The sequence below is a fragment of the Andrena cerasifolii genome, chromosome 11 (assembly GCF_050908995.1).
Source record: "Andrena cerasifolii isolate SP2316 chromosome 11, iyAndCera1_principal, whole genome shotgun sequence".
Classification (NCBI taxonomy): domain Eukaryota; kingdom Metazoa; phylum Arthropoda; class Insecta; order Hymenoptera; family Andrenidae; genus Andrena; species Andrena cerasifolii.
Window position 1 is genome coordinate 8,610,567 of NC_135128.1, and position 16,862 is coordinate 8,627,428.

General features: G+C 48.8%; 1 protein-coding gene across 34 annotated transcripts in view; it reads right to left on the reverse strand.

Annotated features, from left to right (window-relative positions):
• The window catches only part of Foxp (forkhead box transcription factor P), a 237,005-nt gene that overhangs the window by 12,024 nt on the left and 208,119 nt on the right, over positions 1 to 16,862 (reverse strand). For 15 of the 34 annotated variants that reach the window (XR_013086754.1, XR_013086756.1, XM_076823297.1 and 12 more), the window contains 11 exons: positions 12,130 to 12,702; positions 11,816 to 11,878; positions 10,217 to 10,583; positions 8,724 to 8,828; positions 8,420 to 8,621; positions 6,730 to 6,916; positions 5,329 to 5,674; positions 4,158 to 4,226; positions 2,745 to 2,821; positions 2,439 to 2,540; positions 234 to 364 (listed from right to left, as the gene is read on the reverse strand). Coding sequence is in view for 31 of the 34 variants with exons in the window: in XM_076823297.1 (XP_076679412.1) it covers positions 234 to 364; positions 2,439 to 2,540; positions 2,745 to 2,821; positions 4,158 to 4,226; positions 5,329 to 5,674; positions 6,730 to 6,916; positions 8,420 to 8,621; positions 8,724 to 8,828; positions 10,217 to 10,583; positions 11,816 to 11,878; positions 12,130 to 12,702 (2,222 nt within the window). In the remaining 3 variants the exon portion in view is untranslated. Of the gene's footprint in view, positions 1 to 233; positions 365 to 2,438; positions 2,541 to 2,744; positions 2,822 to 3,536; positions 3,582 to 4,157; positions 4,227 to 5,328; positions 5,675 to 6,729; positions 6,917 to 8,419; positions 8,622 to 8,723; positions 8,829 to 10,216; positions 10,584 to 11,815; positions 11,879 to 12,129; positions 12,703 to 16,862 lie in introns of all 34 variants that reach the window. The other 19 variants (XR_013086757.1, XM_076823289.1, XM_076823287.1 and 16 more) reach the window with 15 other exon arrangements.

Consider the following 16,862-nt stretch of genomic DNA (forward strand, 5'->3'; position numbering starts at 1 on the left):
CAGGGAAAATACATATTACGTGATGTCCAGAGAAACAGAGAAAATAGTGGGGCTTGGGGGTGGGTTTTTTTGGGGGGGGGTGGAGTATAGAGACAGAGAGAATCGATATATATATATTATATATCGTAAATATATAAGATCTATCATAGTGAAGAGTGAAAAAAACGCGGCTGTAATAACTTTCTGTTCGTTTGATATTGTCGATGGGACACGAGGGGGGAGGGGCAACGTACCCGGTGGTGCTGCAAGCGCGTTGAGGACGTCTCTTGTAAAACTCCACTTCGTCCACCGTCCATACGGCGCCTTTCACGTTTTCGACTCGCATGAAACATTTGTGGAGAGACAGGTTGTGTCGCACTGCGTTCTATACAAAATAATACACAGACTAAATAAGCAACGGAAAAAACGAACGGAAGCCAACTCAATCGCGAGGCCGGCTGTCGGTCGGGGCGCATCGCGGTGCACGGGGCTCGATGCTGTGCGCACGTATTACAGCCGGATGGTCATCCTCGGCACCCGGCAACGATGATGATGATCATGATGGTGATTACGAGGAGCGATGATGAGCGCAACGCCGGCGAGACACGGGGAGTGAGTGCGGATGGTCCGTCTGTCTCCAGCGGGCCCATCGAAGAGGGGAATAAGGTGCGCTTGGATCGAGGCGGGTGAGAGTGAGGGTTGGACGTGACAACCGGTCGATCGATTTTTCTATCTCGTTTGTTTCCATTCTCTTTTCTCTTCCGACAAGCTGCTGTCGTGTGTTTCTGTGACGGGATTAAATGCATCGCCCGGCGGACTGCCACCTCGGTGTACTCGAACTGCGAGAGTGATTGGCACGAGTGGGATTAGTAAGAAAGCGATCCCGAGACGGCAGCCCTTGGGCGATCGCCTGGTCTTCGGGAGGGCGAGAAAGCTGTAAATAACCGACGGCTGACGAACAGAACGGTGAATTAGTACGTTCGTGTGAGTGCAGCGAAAAGAAAAGAGGGTACCCGGCGATGGTCGCGCAATGACAAGGCCGTAAGAGGACATAACGAACCAAAACGATTAATCGAAAGATACACGGGTATGTGGCATTCCTTTTATCGTTAATGCACAGCTAGTCATCTAAGTTCTAGGGGCAACGACAACAATCATACATGCCGCAGGGCCGTACAAAATTCCAAAAAAAAGAGAGGGGGGGGGAGAAAAATTAAGAAGAAGAAGAAGAAGAAGGAGACAAAGTAAAAAAAGAAATCAAGGGAGGTGAGGGTGTGCGAGGTCGTTGGATAGTCACGACCCGTCCCTCGACTGAGAATGGCGTCCGTTGGCTGGCCCCGTTGCTGGTCCTCCTGCCGGTAGATCGCCCCGTCGGTGTTCACCTGCTTTTCGCTGCTTTCTTTTTTCTCTTTGGTTCAGAATTGTCAGATATACACATAACCATGCGAGGCGAAGCGTCATGGCAAACGTCGATTACTTCCACGCTCACTCGCGCGCACACACACACACACGCACACGCAGAGAGAACACACACGCACACACGCGCGCGCGCGCGCTCTTGCCGACAAGCTGATCCGTGGTGTCGCATTACGACTCGATCCTGGTCGATCTTTTGCAAGCAGGATACAATAAGAATGATTGTGGAAAGATCGATCCTCTTCCTTCTCACCCCTCAAACTCGATTTGAATACCAGCTACAAATAAAGTCGCGGGAGACACAAGCGTTCCTAGATTGCCAGGCTACGAAAAGATACGGTGCCTAGAGAGCAGCGAGAATAGAGCGCGCGGGTAGTCGTGATGGATAGAGCCCACGAATGAATCGTAATGCGCCGTGATGTGCTCCACACGTTACCGGAGCGACTCTCCCCCTTTTAGATCAGGGAAAAAGCAACAGAATTATCGTTACCAGCTCGTCGCTGCTCGCCCGCGTCACTCAGCCTGTTAATTCAAATTAATACAGTAAGATTATCCGAGATTCTTGAAAGCTCATCCTTTCTAGTTAAACGCATTCAGCTTAATCTGCTCGTAAATGCAAATTGCACGGCCAGTCGTTTCGTCTTTGTGACTTGCAATCAAACCCGTTGCATAACTCGCCGCGGAGCCACGCTATGAGTTCATCCATTTAGAGGCGGAATTATTTCAGGGCTTCCTGGATGCGCGGCAGCACTTCGCGGAGCCCGTAATCGCGACATCTTGCGCGTCTGATAGATCATTTCAACATTATCACGCCCCCTCTCGTTAACATTCCCGTCGCGGCGCGATATCGATGGAAACGAGTGCGCGGAATCCTTCGGACGGATAGAAGCTAAACACCAACCGATTTATCTACGCGCGATCCCATTCTCGACTGGCAAGGAGCCTCTCTCGAATCTGAACTTTAACGAAGACCCATGTCCCTGCTCCGGGGCTTCTCCGCCCCCTGCTGAGCGCTTATCTTTTACGAAATTCAAGAGATATACCTTCCACGTGGCAGCGTTGCGCCGGAAGTAGCAGAACGTGTTCTGGAACCAATTGTAGATCTCGTTCAGCGTCAGTTGCTTCTCCGGGGACTCGATGATCGACTGCAAAGCAGAAAGCAGAAAAGAGATGTACGGTGAAATGGTTTCGCGTAGCGTGCTCGGAGTGGTAAGATTTGTCCTCACCCGCTTACGAGTGCTCCATCGATATTAATTCGACTAAAAGGGGCGATTTTATCGGGCGATTCATTTCCGTTCGATTAATCGGGACGCAGAAGGCGGGTCTTACATACAGAACGAACCACTCACCTGCCGTATTAAGGACGCGTACGTGAACGGCGGTCTGACGTCGGCGTTCTTGTAGAACTCCCTATTTCGTTGGATCTCTGAAATAACCAAGAAGCATCGTTCGTCTCATCTCCTCGGTTCAAGGCGGGGCGGGGCACGAAAGGGGGTCGCGATACTCTTACTCTGTCGAGGGGTAAGTTTATCGGTACCGTCTCTCTTTTGCGCGCGAGGCTGTCCGATTGGCGGGTTCACGACAAACAAGCAGACATTTAAAGAGATATCATTCGAAAAAAGACACGTAACAGAGAGAGAGAAGAAGTGAGGCGGAGTTTATTCGCGAGACGTAGACAGATTCGTCCTGCAAATTTGTGCCGCGGAAGCAACAAGTCCGAGCTGCAGCGGTGGACAAATGCGCCGCGACGGCTGAGAGATTCGTCGGAGAAAGTAGAGGTAACGTCTCTTTGATCGCATGCTCGGAAAGCAAATAAGAGTTGAACACTATGAGCATCCTTAAGACTAGGGCAAAGGGTAAGCAAAAAGCGATCGGAGATTTCGGGCGGGAAAAGAAGCGGATACTTCTCGTTCGAGTAGTTATGTACACAAGATACTCGCTCGTCCCTCGTTAGGGGTGATCGTGGACGACGACCGAAGTATCTGAAAGGCTCAGTTAAACTCTACATCTACCAGGGGCTTGGGAGAGGTGGAGCAACAGGGTGGAGACAAGGTAGATGGTTCTCCAGCATGCAGGGGTGCACCCTTTAAGAAAATCCTTTTAAAGCCACCAAAGGAGCGTGGAAAGAAGGTTGACAGTACCTTGTTGGACGTCAAGGCCAGCACGCTCCAGCATGTAGGGCAGCCCTACACGGTGGGGAGGGCGGGCAGCACAAGAAATAAGGAAACAACAGAAGCATCGGTAAGAAAGAGGTTCGAAACTGGTGTAACATTTAGAATTTCATGAGCTTTTTTTCTTGTCCCGTTGCTTTTCATTCTCTATTTCAGTTGGTTTCGTTCTCTGCTTTTCTTTTCTCTTGCACCTTTCACTCTCTACTACCTATACGAATTGTTTCTACGCCGCCAACAAGGTGTCGAACACTGTACGCTCACGTGACACTCCCGCTACCGTCAATCATATCTGTGCGTGTGGTAGAGTTTACGACAGGAAAAGGCACGAGATCAAGAGAGGACCGTAAAGAGCATTTGCTACAGGAGTTTCTTTTTGTCGGGGCGCAGCTGACGTGGACGAGCCGGGAAATGCCTGTCATCTTTTCAGCGAGATCTGTCTAATTTAGCCATAAATTCACCAGCCGTTTTCGGTGAAATTATGTTGCTCGAAAGGCTGTGCATTTTATTCGAGAATGGAGCGATTACCGAGGAACAAACGGGGCATTTCACGGATCGCGCGTCTCCCCGACAGAATTTTGGTTTAATCGTTACCTTCGTTAATATCTACTCCAGATCTATCGACGGCTACTCTGCGCCTTACAATGCCCTCGTCATACAGTCCTACGGATAGTATTCAATTTCTGAATTCACATGTCTTTCGTTTCACCTTCCTCGAGACGATACTTTTATCCATCTTCCCCAAACACCGTTTACTCGTCTCTTAAGGGGCTATACCCGCCGTTTCAACCCCCGGAAAATGTGTACATTTTCTGGATTTTTCTACAAGTCAACAGCTTGATGAAGATTTTCCGTTCTTTTACTATCTTTACATAGTATTATGAACTACTTAAAAAAAAAGATTCAGTTAAAAAACTATTGTTTTTCGGAAGTTATGCATACATATCCGAAAGTCCCTCGATTTTAGACGGCTAAACGGTGGGCCCAAAAACTCGCGCTACGTTCAACCAATTCACTTCCAATTTTGCATGCAGGATCGTAATAAGATTCCACATGGTCCAACGAGCGCTTTTTTTATTCCGATTCCCCGTTTATTCTTTATAAAGAAAAATGTGGCCTTTTCTCTTAGAAAAACGTAACTCATTGATCTCTCATTATTTCTTTATTTTTCAAATTTTTCAAAATCGGCCCCGTTGGACGATAGCTACTGACATACTTTATAAGAAGATTTTATTGTTTTTGATTTAAGACACGACATACAGCTGTTTTCAGGCCCACCGTTTATCCGTCTAAAATCAAGAGACTTTCGGATATGTATGCATAGCTTCCGAAAAACAATAGATTTTTAGCTGAAACTTTTTTTTTAAGTAGTTCATAATACTATGTAAAGATAGTAAAAGAACGAGAAATCTTCATCAAGCCGTTGACTTGTAAAAAAATCCAGAAAATGTACACATTTTCCGAGGGTTCGAACGGATATACCCCCTTAACACTTGCACGTTAGGAAAATGGTCTTGTTACTTAACGTTCCACTATCATAAAGATACAAGTCAACGTGAAAAAGGATTAAACAACTTGAACTGGGACCGTTTTCCTTAGTGCAGGTAAAACGGAAGAACCTTCGCGCAGAATTCCAACAACGTCAAAACCGCACCCTTAATCGCGGAGAATGTAATATCCTTTGCAATGTTTCTAATTAATCCCATGATAAATTGGAACACGTATAGAAGTTACAAAACAATTGAAAACGATGAGGAAACCTTACCTCCTGACAACGAGAGCGACTTGTCGCTGATACGCCGCCTGATGGGCCCCGCCATGCTGGGCATGGTGGCCATCGTGGGCATGCTGCCCGGCATGTTTGGCAGCGGAGGCATCCCGGACATGTTGGACATGTTGGGAATAGGTGGCATGGGTGCGCCGCCCGCCGAGGGTGGCAATTGCCCGCCTGCAGGCGACCTCACAGCTGACACCAGGGCGGACATCGAGACAGGAGAGACCTGGGACACGCCGAAGTTCGGGGGTGGCTGGTTCATCAGGGCGGTGGAGAGATTCAGCTTTGGTATACTCGAGCCCGTCTGAAAGAAACAGGGTGGCGTTTGGGGAAACACCTTCGCCATTTTGTACGACTTTGAATTTTTCAATTTATCTCTTGGTAGACTTAACTGCTAAGATTCGGGCAATCTCTCATAACTGTATGGCGCTCTGTGTAACCCAGATGCCTCTTTTTATCGAGAAGGAAGTTATGTATATTATAGAAGAGGTCCTGTAGTTCGTGAACAGCTAATAATACCAAGTTTCTGTGATATCAGCGAGTCTAATACGTCGCGTTTAAATATTCATGCCCCCCGCATCGGGTATCACCGCGGTCTCAATATCAGAGATGATCCTTCGTGGCCAGCGCCACCTTCCCCTTCGCGTTAAAATAATTAAGTCGGCCAAAAGGGAGGACGCGACCGCCGCCGCGCGGAGGTCTAATGCGATATTGGTATTCTCCGACTGCCGGACTTGTTAGAGGTTTTAATTAAGGCGATATAAAATCAACGAGGACCCGATGAATTATTAATGCAAACTTTATGTATAAATTAGCGAGTGGAGGCGGGAGGCGCGTTAAAGCTGAAACTGGCTGCTTGTTGTTGGCCGCGAGAAACTCGTAAAATTCCTCCGCCTCCAACTTCCCCGCGCCCGTCGTGAAAATCCGGCTTTACGACTCCCGGCGTGCTCGTACCGCGGAAGAGTTTACATCGCGACGCGATCGTCAGGATCGTTTTTCCGGATCCAGGCCCACGGCAGGAGCGCTCGACCGCGGACCACCAAGCATCATCGCGCGATTTATTCCTCGGCGTGTCCTCGTATAACGCCCGACTTATTGTTTCCCGCGGGTAACTTCCGATCGAGCAAACCTCTGACGGCCAGCTTAACGCGGCAGAGATCGTTGTTCGACGAGTGAGTTACAGTGTCACGGTACTCGTAGGTGGAAGTGTTCACTCGTGGCCGATTCGGTAATAAATTTCAGGCAACATTCTCTCTTTATGCACACCAGGGTTCTCGAGTGCTTCGACACATCGTACTCCACTCAATCGTCACCGCTTTTACGATCTCGCTGCGCTCCTTCCACCCGCGGTGCTGCTACTTATGGTAATCATGATTCATAAGGAGAACTCACTGATGACTCAGACGACTTGGGCGGTTCCGGGGAGGCCATTTGCTTCGCCACGTGTAGATGGTGCATCATGGCTGTCAACCGGTCCCGTTCCTTCTGCAACTGGATCTCCAGCTGGGAGACCACTTGCATCTGTACTCTGGCCTGCGCCGTCGATCGGTCGTCCAGCGTGTGCTCCGTGTTTAAGTGCCTGCAACACCGTTTCAACCCCGCCACGTTCCTTCAAACCGCGAGGAATCGCCCGGCAACGATCCCCTATCACTGGGTCCCGCTAAATCCCTCGTTTCGCCGGGGCGCTAATAAAATTATGTAGCGAGCAATCTCGCAGCGTTTATCGCGGAATCAAAGCCACCGCGCGATATTATACGGAGGAAGAAGGAAGGTTGAATACTACCCGATGAATCTCGCCCCCTCGGCCGGGGACACCAAAAGAATCGAGTCACGGCACGGCCGCTGGGAGGGGACGGGGGACGCCAACAAGATTCCGTATTTAAGAATTTCCGTAATCCTTCTTCGTCGCCGCCAGAACGGACCCGCTCTCCTCGTTGTATCGCCGAGGGAGGAACGAGGGTGAAGAAGGCACCGGAGGGTGGCTGGTTAAGACCAAGAATGCGGGAAGGTCTACGGGGAACGAGCGAGGAGGGGTGGGCCGCACGGGGGATGAGGATTAGAACCGAGAGGCATAACGATGCGGTCGAATGTCGTGAATATTAATGAGACAAAGGTAATTAGCGTTTTCCTTTTCTTTTTTTCCTTTTTGGCTGCTTTCAAGTAACGGCTTGTTTGAGGGAGTTTGCGCCGACGAGCTGCGTGATTACTAGGGATTGCAGACCGTGGAGGCCGCGGGGTGGGGGGCGGGGGTGGGTCTGAAACCGATGGAGAAGGTGCCGGATGTCAATGAGATACGCTGACTCGGACGATTTTTCTACACTCCTTTGCAGCGCTCATCCTTCGCGGTGCCTTCTAACTCATCCCACCGAACAAAATTGCCGACTTTATTCCTCCCCGCTACTCTTCCCCGTGTTTCAAAGATCCTCCATCCACCTGCGGTGGCTTTACCTACTTTCTCCTGCGGTACCAGTCGACATCCCAAAGCGCGGTGGAATTTAGGCTGTTTTGTTGAGTCGTCGGCGTTAGATTAAAATTAAGGCTCGTGGTGTTGCGACTATTACAGTCTGGCACACTTTAGTCCGCTGTGTATTACGTGGTATAATTTTGAAGATCGATTTTGCAAGCTTTAGTTTCTGCTGGTGCACTTTTTTCTACTGTCGATTATAGTGGTAGTTTTACAGACACGAAGGGTTATGTGTCATTAATATTTGATTTGAAGATAGCTGCGTGTATCAGTAAGTTGAACGAGAATTTCGGTGTCGACTTTAAACATGCGTTTTGACGTGGCAATAAAGTCATGACGTTCGCTGTTGTGACGCTGTATTACAGCGCGAATCAAATGTTAAAACATCGTCACGGTTTATAGATGTGACGATGTTGTAACGTTTGATTCACGCTGTAATACAGGCTGTCATGACTTTTAGTGTCGCGTGATAACGCACCTTTATCAGCGAACAATATGGCGGGTGAATGTTTTATTGCTAATTGCACAGCCTCGATTCTGATCTGGGATTCAGCGGTACCAACCGTGGTTGATCTGATCGCTGACTTCTAAGAATCAAGAGAAAAGTAAGTGACTCACTTAAGGAATGCTTGATAGTCTTCACAAATAACTTCACAGCCTGGCCACTTGCAAACCCCATGACCGTAGAGGGGGTGAGCCTTGTCGTTCGAGGAAATGTCCAGCGGTTTCTCGTCCAGTGAAGTGGTGCCGTTCATCTCTGACCGCCGACTCGACACTGTCGAATTCAGAAGTCCTGCGATAGTCCCGAAACGAATGTCGTCTTGGCAAGGTAAAAGCAAAAGGAGGTTGGAGCACAACGATAATACACGACGCGAAGGAAAGAACACTGAAGTTCTCTGAAACACCGAGAATCTCTGTTTACCGTTCAGTCCAGTCCCAGATTTCGGAACGTTGGAATTCTGATGGGATTCTGGGCCATCGGGGGTCTCTGACTTCCATATTGGCAGGACTTCTCCTGGCTGTAGACCTGTCAAGAATATCGGCTTGGTTAATTAGAAGAATAAGGGCAAAGTTGTCTGGGATGCGAAGTGAAAGGTGCACGTACTCAGTAACTTCGTTGGAAAAAATAAAGGCTGACGACTGAGGCGGGGGAGGGAAACGAGGTGCGAAGTGATTGCGAGCAGAGGAGCGCGCGTTAAAGTGCAGAAGGCTGGCGAAAAGGGAAACGTCGGGCGAGTTTGTTTCACGCGTGAGTTTTTGAATTCGAGGCACTCGAGGCGTGCGAGCTCCGGCCGCTTATCCGGCCCACTTCTATTATTCCGCCTGTGCACGCGCGTCAGAAAGGAAAACATGGTCGAAACGAGGTCCAACGCAGCCGAAACACTTCCACGCGGAAAGTTTCGCCCAGGGTGAAGTGGAAAATGAGAAACTGGAGGGGTGGATTACTCGGGGAGGCAGAGAGGGGAGATGAGAATGGGGACGTTGGTTAGGGGTTGTTGTTTAAATCAGGGGATTGCTTCCTGCAGTAACCTTTCCTGAGAATTATGTCTGAACGCGTTGACCAATTTCGTTTATTTCTCATAGGAACTAATCACGCGCACCATCTCTCGCCAATGAAAATGTGGAATTAGAGGCATCGCACAGTGCGGCACGTAATGGACAAAAATCGGAATAATAAATGTTCGATCTTGATCTAGTTATCCTATATAACCATTAGTCCGTAAATAAGGAATATGAATGTAAAATATAATATCCCAAGAAACCAGTAGAGTATCAATAATTAGCATGTTTCTTATAACCAAAAAACTACAAAATTAGCCCTCGTGCATTATTCGTTCTTGTTTGTGATCTTTTTTAAAACAGTGTTTGTTATACCTTAAATATGAATAATTTGAATAGAGGCATGTGTAATTTTGATTTCCAATTAATTTTTTTTTTAAAAGAGTTTCAGAAAGAACACTACTAAATTCTTGAAAAGTGGTTTCGTTCTGCATCAAGAGACAAAAAAATGGAAGTTCAAAGCATCCGATCTGCCTTTTACAATTAGTTATACGATATCTATCATGACGTTTCCATGCTGGATGCTGTTTTCAGCTTTAAAATAGCAATCATACGTGATAACAATAATTTGACAAAAAAATGTTTCGAACAAACGTTAGTCAATATTCAGTTGGTAACAAATTGCAAAAGTAGATATAGATAAAAAACTTTCTATTCAATAAAAAATCAAGATCACCTCATTGTTTTAAATGAAACTGTATATTTGTGTATGCACTAATCGCTGCATCTCGATATTTTCGTTAAAAAATTATTAGGGTATTTAGGTCGAAAACAGTTTACTTCAGAAGTTACGAGTTTCGTCCCGAACGCCCATACACGCGCCGCACTGTGCATCGGTTTATAAAGGTAATATACCTGAAGAGGAATTGTGTCCTTGAAGACCCAGGCCTTGCTGCAGGAGATACTGGCTCTGCGTGATCTGCAACTGCTGGACGAGGCGTTGCTGTTGCAGCGCCAGTTGCTGAAGCGGCGCGGACGCCTTCTTCTTGTCAGCCGTTTGCAGCAGATGGGTCTGCTGGATAACGTTCAGCTGCAACTGTTCCTGCAGTTGCTGTATCGCCTGCTCCAGCTTCTTCCTGCCCAGCTCGGCGAACTGGTGCTGGTGCTGTAACATCAAGTCCCAACGAATCGAGTCAGCGGAATCCCGGAACGATCGAAGAAAGCGAGGCAAACAGTCGTTCGTCCAGAAGGCAAACACCTCTCCGTCGAGCAAATTAGAACGCTGCGGAGAAGAAAGAAGAATGAACGAGGGGAGAGTTGCATCTTGACGCTGGTGAATAAATCACGGGCACAGATAATTCGCGGGGGAGGCTGGAAGAAGACAGAGGGCAGTTGATGGGTACCACGAAGACAAACACCGAGACACAACGGGCTGATGGCGATGCTTAATTGCTTACCTCATCCCCTGCCACCCTTCCTCCGCCGTCCCTGTCTCATCTAAGCCTCGAGGATATTTTAAAACAAACTCCAAGACAGACACCCTTTATCATATTGTACTATAAACAGCAGCCGCGGGATTAACGAGCCAGAACACCATGTTAATAATGAAGAAACTGTCGCGAGTCTGTCTACTGTGCTAGCGCAAGTTTAAGATGGCAATACGTCGATAGAAGAACGATAGATTCTTCGGTAATTGAGATAGTCTCTCGCACGAGTCCACGATAATCTCAAGTGGACTGTTCAAATTTGCAGAGCAAAGGAGATCCGGTCAGGCCATGCCGCTAAATAAATATTTGACGCCTCCATCGAAGCTATCGGGCCCGTGCGCGAGGTCGACATACCCGTTTGCGTTAAAATGTCTTTTGTGACGTTTATGGGAAATATACGAGACGCTGAAGGAACATTCCGACGAGGAAGACTTGAAATTTCCAGAGAGGAGTATTGCAAAGTGTCTGCGCGACACTGAAATTGTTTGTTTCTTTATCGAATTGAATTCTTAGGGATTCCTAAGGTTACCATTGTTCCGCGGCAACGTTTCAACGGGAGAACAACGGGGGGAACAAACAATTCCACAGCCCCGCTACTAGCGCGACGTGGAAGTTGCAAAATATTTGAATTTTTAAAGGGAACGAAGGATGTTACAGTAGGCAGCCACTCAAAGTATCTTTCGGTTCCTGTTATCGTAGGAGAGATGCTCGAATGTTTGCGCAACTTCGCCAAAAGATGAGATGGGGCGGAGGGCGAAGACTGTACTCCCATCAAACGGACGCTTTTTATAATTAAAATTATCAATGGTCAACGGAGGGTGATAAAAGGCGGTCTGTTTGCCTGGCAAAGTATCCTGAAAGATGTTTAACTATGCCAGGATGCAATGCTTGCTCGATAAAAAGGACAAACTTCGCTAATGTACTTTGAAGGAGCGGGCACAATAAGCTCGCAGGAACGAGCAACGAAACTCGAGACTCCGCTGCTCTAACCTTCACAATGAGATACGAAAGAAACGGGAATACTCACATCCTTCAGAGACGAAAAGTAGCCGAATCGCTCCTGGTTCGACGCATGCTCCGAGGAGGAGTCCTGAAAGAATAAGAACGATTCAAAGTTACTTATCCAGTTCTATTATTCGCTTTGCACATCTGCTTCGAATCGTACAAAAATCAAGCTCTTTGCTACACTGATCAATCCGTCTAAGTTATTTGCAATCTTCCTTCCCCCGAACATTCTATCGCAACAAAACGTGCACTAGTGGGCAAGTTAAGATAAGTACAGAAAGGGTAAGGTCCTAATCGACAGAAAATAGCACGGTAACTGTTGCATGGCGAAAGTACCTGATGATGTTGCTGCTGTTGTTGCTGCAAGTAGAGCGTGTGCTGCTGCATGAATGACTGCAGTTGCGTGGGGCTGAGTATGTGTTGCTGGAGCAGCTGTTGCATCTGATGGATGCCGCTCGCCGGGCTGAGCATCATCTGAGAGGGATTCTGAGAGGGTGGTGCCCCTGGCGGCCCTCCAGGAGGGGGACCCTGCGAAGGATTCGGCGGTGAACCCCTCTGAGGGGCCTGTGGGCTCTGATGAGGACTCGGTTGGGGACCAGGCGCCCCCGAGCTCGGCTGTTGCGATTGCTGCGTGATGATAGGCTGCTTTTGCTGGGTCATGGGTGCTGCTGTCACTGCGTGCCCAGCGGGACTGAGCTTCCCATTGCTCTGGTACTGGATCGTCAGGTCCTGTTGCTGCTGCTGTTGTTGCTGTTCCGTCACGCCGCCACCTAGCTCGTTGCCCCTGCTGTTCTCGCGGCTACGGACCGACAGTCGGTCTCTCTCTCGATTCTCGCGCTCCCTCGACGAGGGAACACTGTCCCGGGGTTGCTGTTGCTGCTGCTTCAGGGCTGCAAACAGCGAAGTAGCCTGCAATACGAAAATGGGGATCGAGAGCTCGATCAAAGTCGGTTGCGAGCTGTCTCTTGTTTTGTGTGGCTAGAGGATCGAACCTGACTAGCGTCTAACAGGGCTAGTCGGGTCTGGATTCGTTAACTACTGAGCCGAGCAAGCTGTTCTCAAGATCGTGGGGGTGGTAGAATATGCCTACAGCTGCCTCGGGTCGTGCACATTAAAAGAATTCATTGGATCGCGGAGGGTGTGCGGGACGGCGCGCGGCAAAATCGATTACAAACTAAGACCCCGCCTCCACTTAGCGAGAGAGATAAAGGAGTTTCTGTTTTGGCGACACCGAGTGCTTGTACAAAGTCGAAACGCGAGATAACAAGGGGCGCCGGGAGACGGAAACCCCGCCGGTTCCAAGGGAAGAAGCTGCCCGGGACCGAAAAGAGGGAAGAAGAAGCCTGGGGCGGAATATTCATGATATAAATGCCGTGTAATGTGCGCGCGTTAAACTTCCAGCGTATTTTGAGCAATATTGATCTTATCTAATGGTATTCGAGCCCGAGACGACTCGGTATTCTTCGTCATCATTGGCTGGCTTTGCCTCGCCACTCTCAAGGACCGAGGAAAGCTGGCTGTTGTCTGAATGACGTAGACTACGAGTCTCCTCCCACGTTGTTTACGCAACGGGATTTGTTTTATTAAGTTCTATCATCAAGTAGATTGCGGAGTGTAAAGGCGGAACACCGGGTAACCGTCTCTTCCGCCCTCTCATCCAGCGTCTCCCCGATATCCCAGAGATGGGAGAACTTTCCCGGTGGAAACTACTCAAACTGTTCTGTATTTTCTTCTTTCAACATTTTCGTATCGATCTCCAAGTACTATAAAGTAGAAAAGACCCTCCCCCGAAGGTAGACGCGCAACGCTCCCCTCCATGAAAATAATTAGCTGCCTCTCCATAAAGCAATCTTTGGAATATAATCGCGCGCATACTAAAAGGCAACTTCCTCCTCGCCTCCGCCAATATATTCAGAACGGAGAAGACGATCATGTAATACATTACAAACGCATAATCCTCCAGCTCCGCGAAGGTTTCAGCGTCGTCTCGCGAACGCCCACCAGAGCCAGACTCTGCCTCCATACGCCGAGCCGTGTTTGCAGAAACGCCGTCGCGTGGACACATGGACACTTCTCGACTTGTTTGTAAATCGGGGACCCGTTCTCGATTCCTCGAAACGGCTACTCTACGGCCGTCGCCGAGGCTGCTTAGAATGCCCGTTTCGAAACGGCGTTTCCGCGGCGACAGGCGGACAATCCCGACGAAAGGAACGCGGGGACGCGCGATGAATCTTCAAAAACCGCGTCGCCGCGATCGAAGGTCGCCCGTGTCCTGGACCACACGCGCGCGCGTTTTCGCCGAACCGCGAGGGCCTCCGTCAGAGATAAATTTAAAACGGCCGCCGCCGCCGCCGCCTCTTTCTCCTCCGCCGTCCTCGTGGAAACTCGGCGCGGAGCCCGCGATTGTTCCTCGGCCGTGGAAAAGCATGCGGCTCTATCTCTGCGCGCTCGCGAATCCGCGAGCTGAACCTTATGCTAATCTTATTTGTGTACGATTACGTATGTTTATAACATGCAAAGAAAGTCCCCCTGGGCGAGGCGGGCGTTATCAGTGTTTAGTCAGGAGGAGCTCGCCGTTTCGTCTCCGAACTTCGAGGCGAATGGGAAAAAACTGCTCTTAGGAAAACAGAGAAAAGCGATGCCAGTGTTTTCGAGTCCACTGTCCTTCCCGCAAAAAAAATCCACCGCCGGTGCTTCATTTTACAGCGAGGAAGCTCGTTCTCCCTTCGGATTTGTGCATAGAGGTAGCCTTCGAGCAGTTCGCCAACGAAGAAGAGGAACTCTGCGCCTGCCAGTCTCTTTTTGCTGTGTATCAGGGGTCAACGCGAGGCTACGAGGACACAGACAATGGTCACTTTTCATTCGGGGCGCACTGCAGCGAAAGGATTAAAGGGAAATGAAGGCTCGATGGGCCCGGAGGTGGAAAGGAGACATTAAGAAACGTTCGCGAAGGAACGCGAACGCGAGCCGGCGATAGGGACGTTTACTCAGCGAAATTAATGGAAAGCAACGATCGGTGGAAGGTTTTAATCCACTTTAGCCTGACGTGCGGTGGCAGGTCCCTGGCCAGATCGCGATCCTTTAATTCGCTAATTAATACCGAGTCCGCCGCGGCAGACTGTCTCCCTCGTTCCTTCGGTTCTAATGAAGAAACGAAGAATCTTGAACGTCCAAAGCCGCCGTGTCACCCGAAAGGGGTGGAAAATCGCGGCACCGAGTAGAGGGTGGTTCTGTTCCGGCGGACGGGGGAGGGTAACCGAGGATGAAGCTCGACGTGTGTACACGACCGGGGCCAAAGGAAAAAATATAAGGGGTACGGAAGAATGAAAGTATAAGAGCCGACGGTGAAGGGCCATCGACTACAGATAAGAGGGGCTCCTAAGACTCTTTTAAGAAAAGGTTAAATAAAGGTCGGGGAGCCGCGCTTGTTGTTGGCTGTTCAGATTCCTTCGACCCCTTTCCTCCCCCGCCGCCCCCTACCCTAGGTAACGCCACTTATTTGAATCCCGAAGGCTTCCTTCGAGTTCAGCCCCGTCTACGTCGTCGACGTGGTCGCTCGTCGCACCAGACCTTCATATCTTTTATATATTAGAATTTTCGCCAACCAGCCACCCCCCGGCGAGCCCGCCGCCCTCTCTCTGTTTACTGTTTGGATTTATTCCAAGCATCCCCGCCTCGTCAAGCCTGCACCTCCTCAACCGAAACTACTGTGCCCGGGCTGTATATGAGCTACTCTCCTCGCTTTTCGTCTTTATACTTTCGATTTCCCGGCTCGAGGGGGCTTCCCTGCTCCCTCTCTCGCTCCGTCTTCCGTTTCATCGAGAGTCCCAGGCTGGGACCATTCTTGGACGCAGCTACCGTGATCGTGAGTCACCGAGGATACCCTCGAATGTAAATGCGGAGTAAGTAGACAGTGAATGACAGTAGGGACATTCCATGCGAACTCGGACAGATTTCGGAGTAAGTTCCCGTAGATTGCTGAAATTTGAACATGTAGTCTTTAGTGATATTTCAACGTTCCTCAAAGGATTTTTCGAAATTTTGAAAAATGTCGATTTTATAGATGGTTGAAGTTAAGCGATAATTTTTGTTCAATACCTTATAGCTTTGGAAGTAGTAAACGCATGGAGATGAGCTTTACGGTGCTTATAGAGAAGACATTGAAGTTTTAAGAAAAAATTATTTCAGTTTAAAAAAAAAAAATTGAACCATTTTTCTGCAAAAATCAAGGGGAAGAATAGAACTATTTTCTCAATAATTGCATAAAAATGGTTCAAATTTTTTTTTTTAACTGAAATAATTTTTTCTTAAAACTTCAATGTCTTCTCTATAAGCACCGTAAAGCTCACCCCCATCCGTTTACTACTTCCGTAGCTATAATGTATTGAAAAAAAGTTAGCACTTGACTTCAAACAGCTGTAAAATCGACATTTTTCAAAATTTCGAAAAATCCTTCGAGGTACGTTGAAACATCACTAAAGACTACAACATATTCAAATTTCAGCGATCTACGAGAACTTACTCCGAGATCTGTCCGAGTTCGCACGGAACGTCCCAGTAGTAATATCAATGACGAGACCCGACTCCTCTGGTCTCTCGGGGTTATCAACCCTCTGCTGGAAAGAGCACGCGTGATGTTATTTAAATGGCGAGGAGCAGCATCGTTGTCTTTTTTATTCGAGCTGATCGAAAGTGCCGCGGCGAGAATAGCCTTCGGGGATCCTCGGGAAATAATTCATCGATGAACGGGGACCGCCGGGCGAAAGTGAATGACCAACCGTTCCTCGCTCGGGATAGCAGAATCCGATTGGCGACGGCTCGACCGAGACCGGACCGTGTATATTGGTTAAATTTTAAACTCGTTACGCGCTCGGTGTCTCGAATGTTTATTTAGCGCCGTTTCATACACGCCGACGATGCAACAGAGCCTCTCGACGCGTCAACGGACACTTGACGCGGGCGGACGTGGAAAAAAAAAGCGGGAAAAAAATTCGCCACAGAGGGGGCGGGGAAAAAAATTCGCCACAGAGCGGGCGGGGAAAAAAATTCGGCGATCTCCCGCTGTCGAT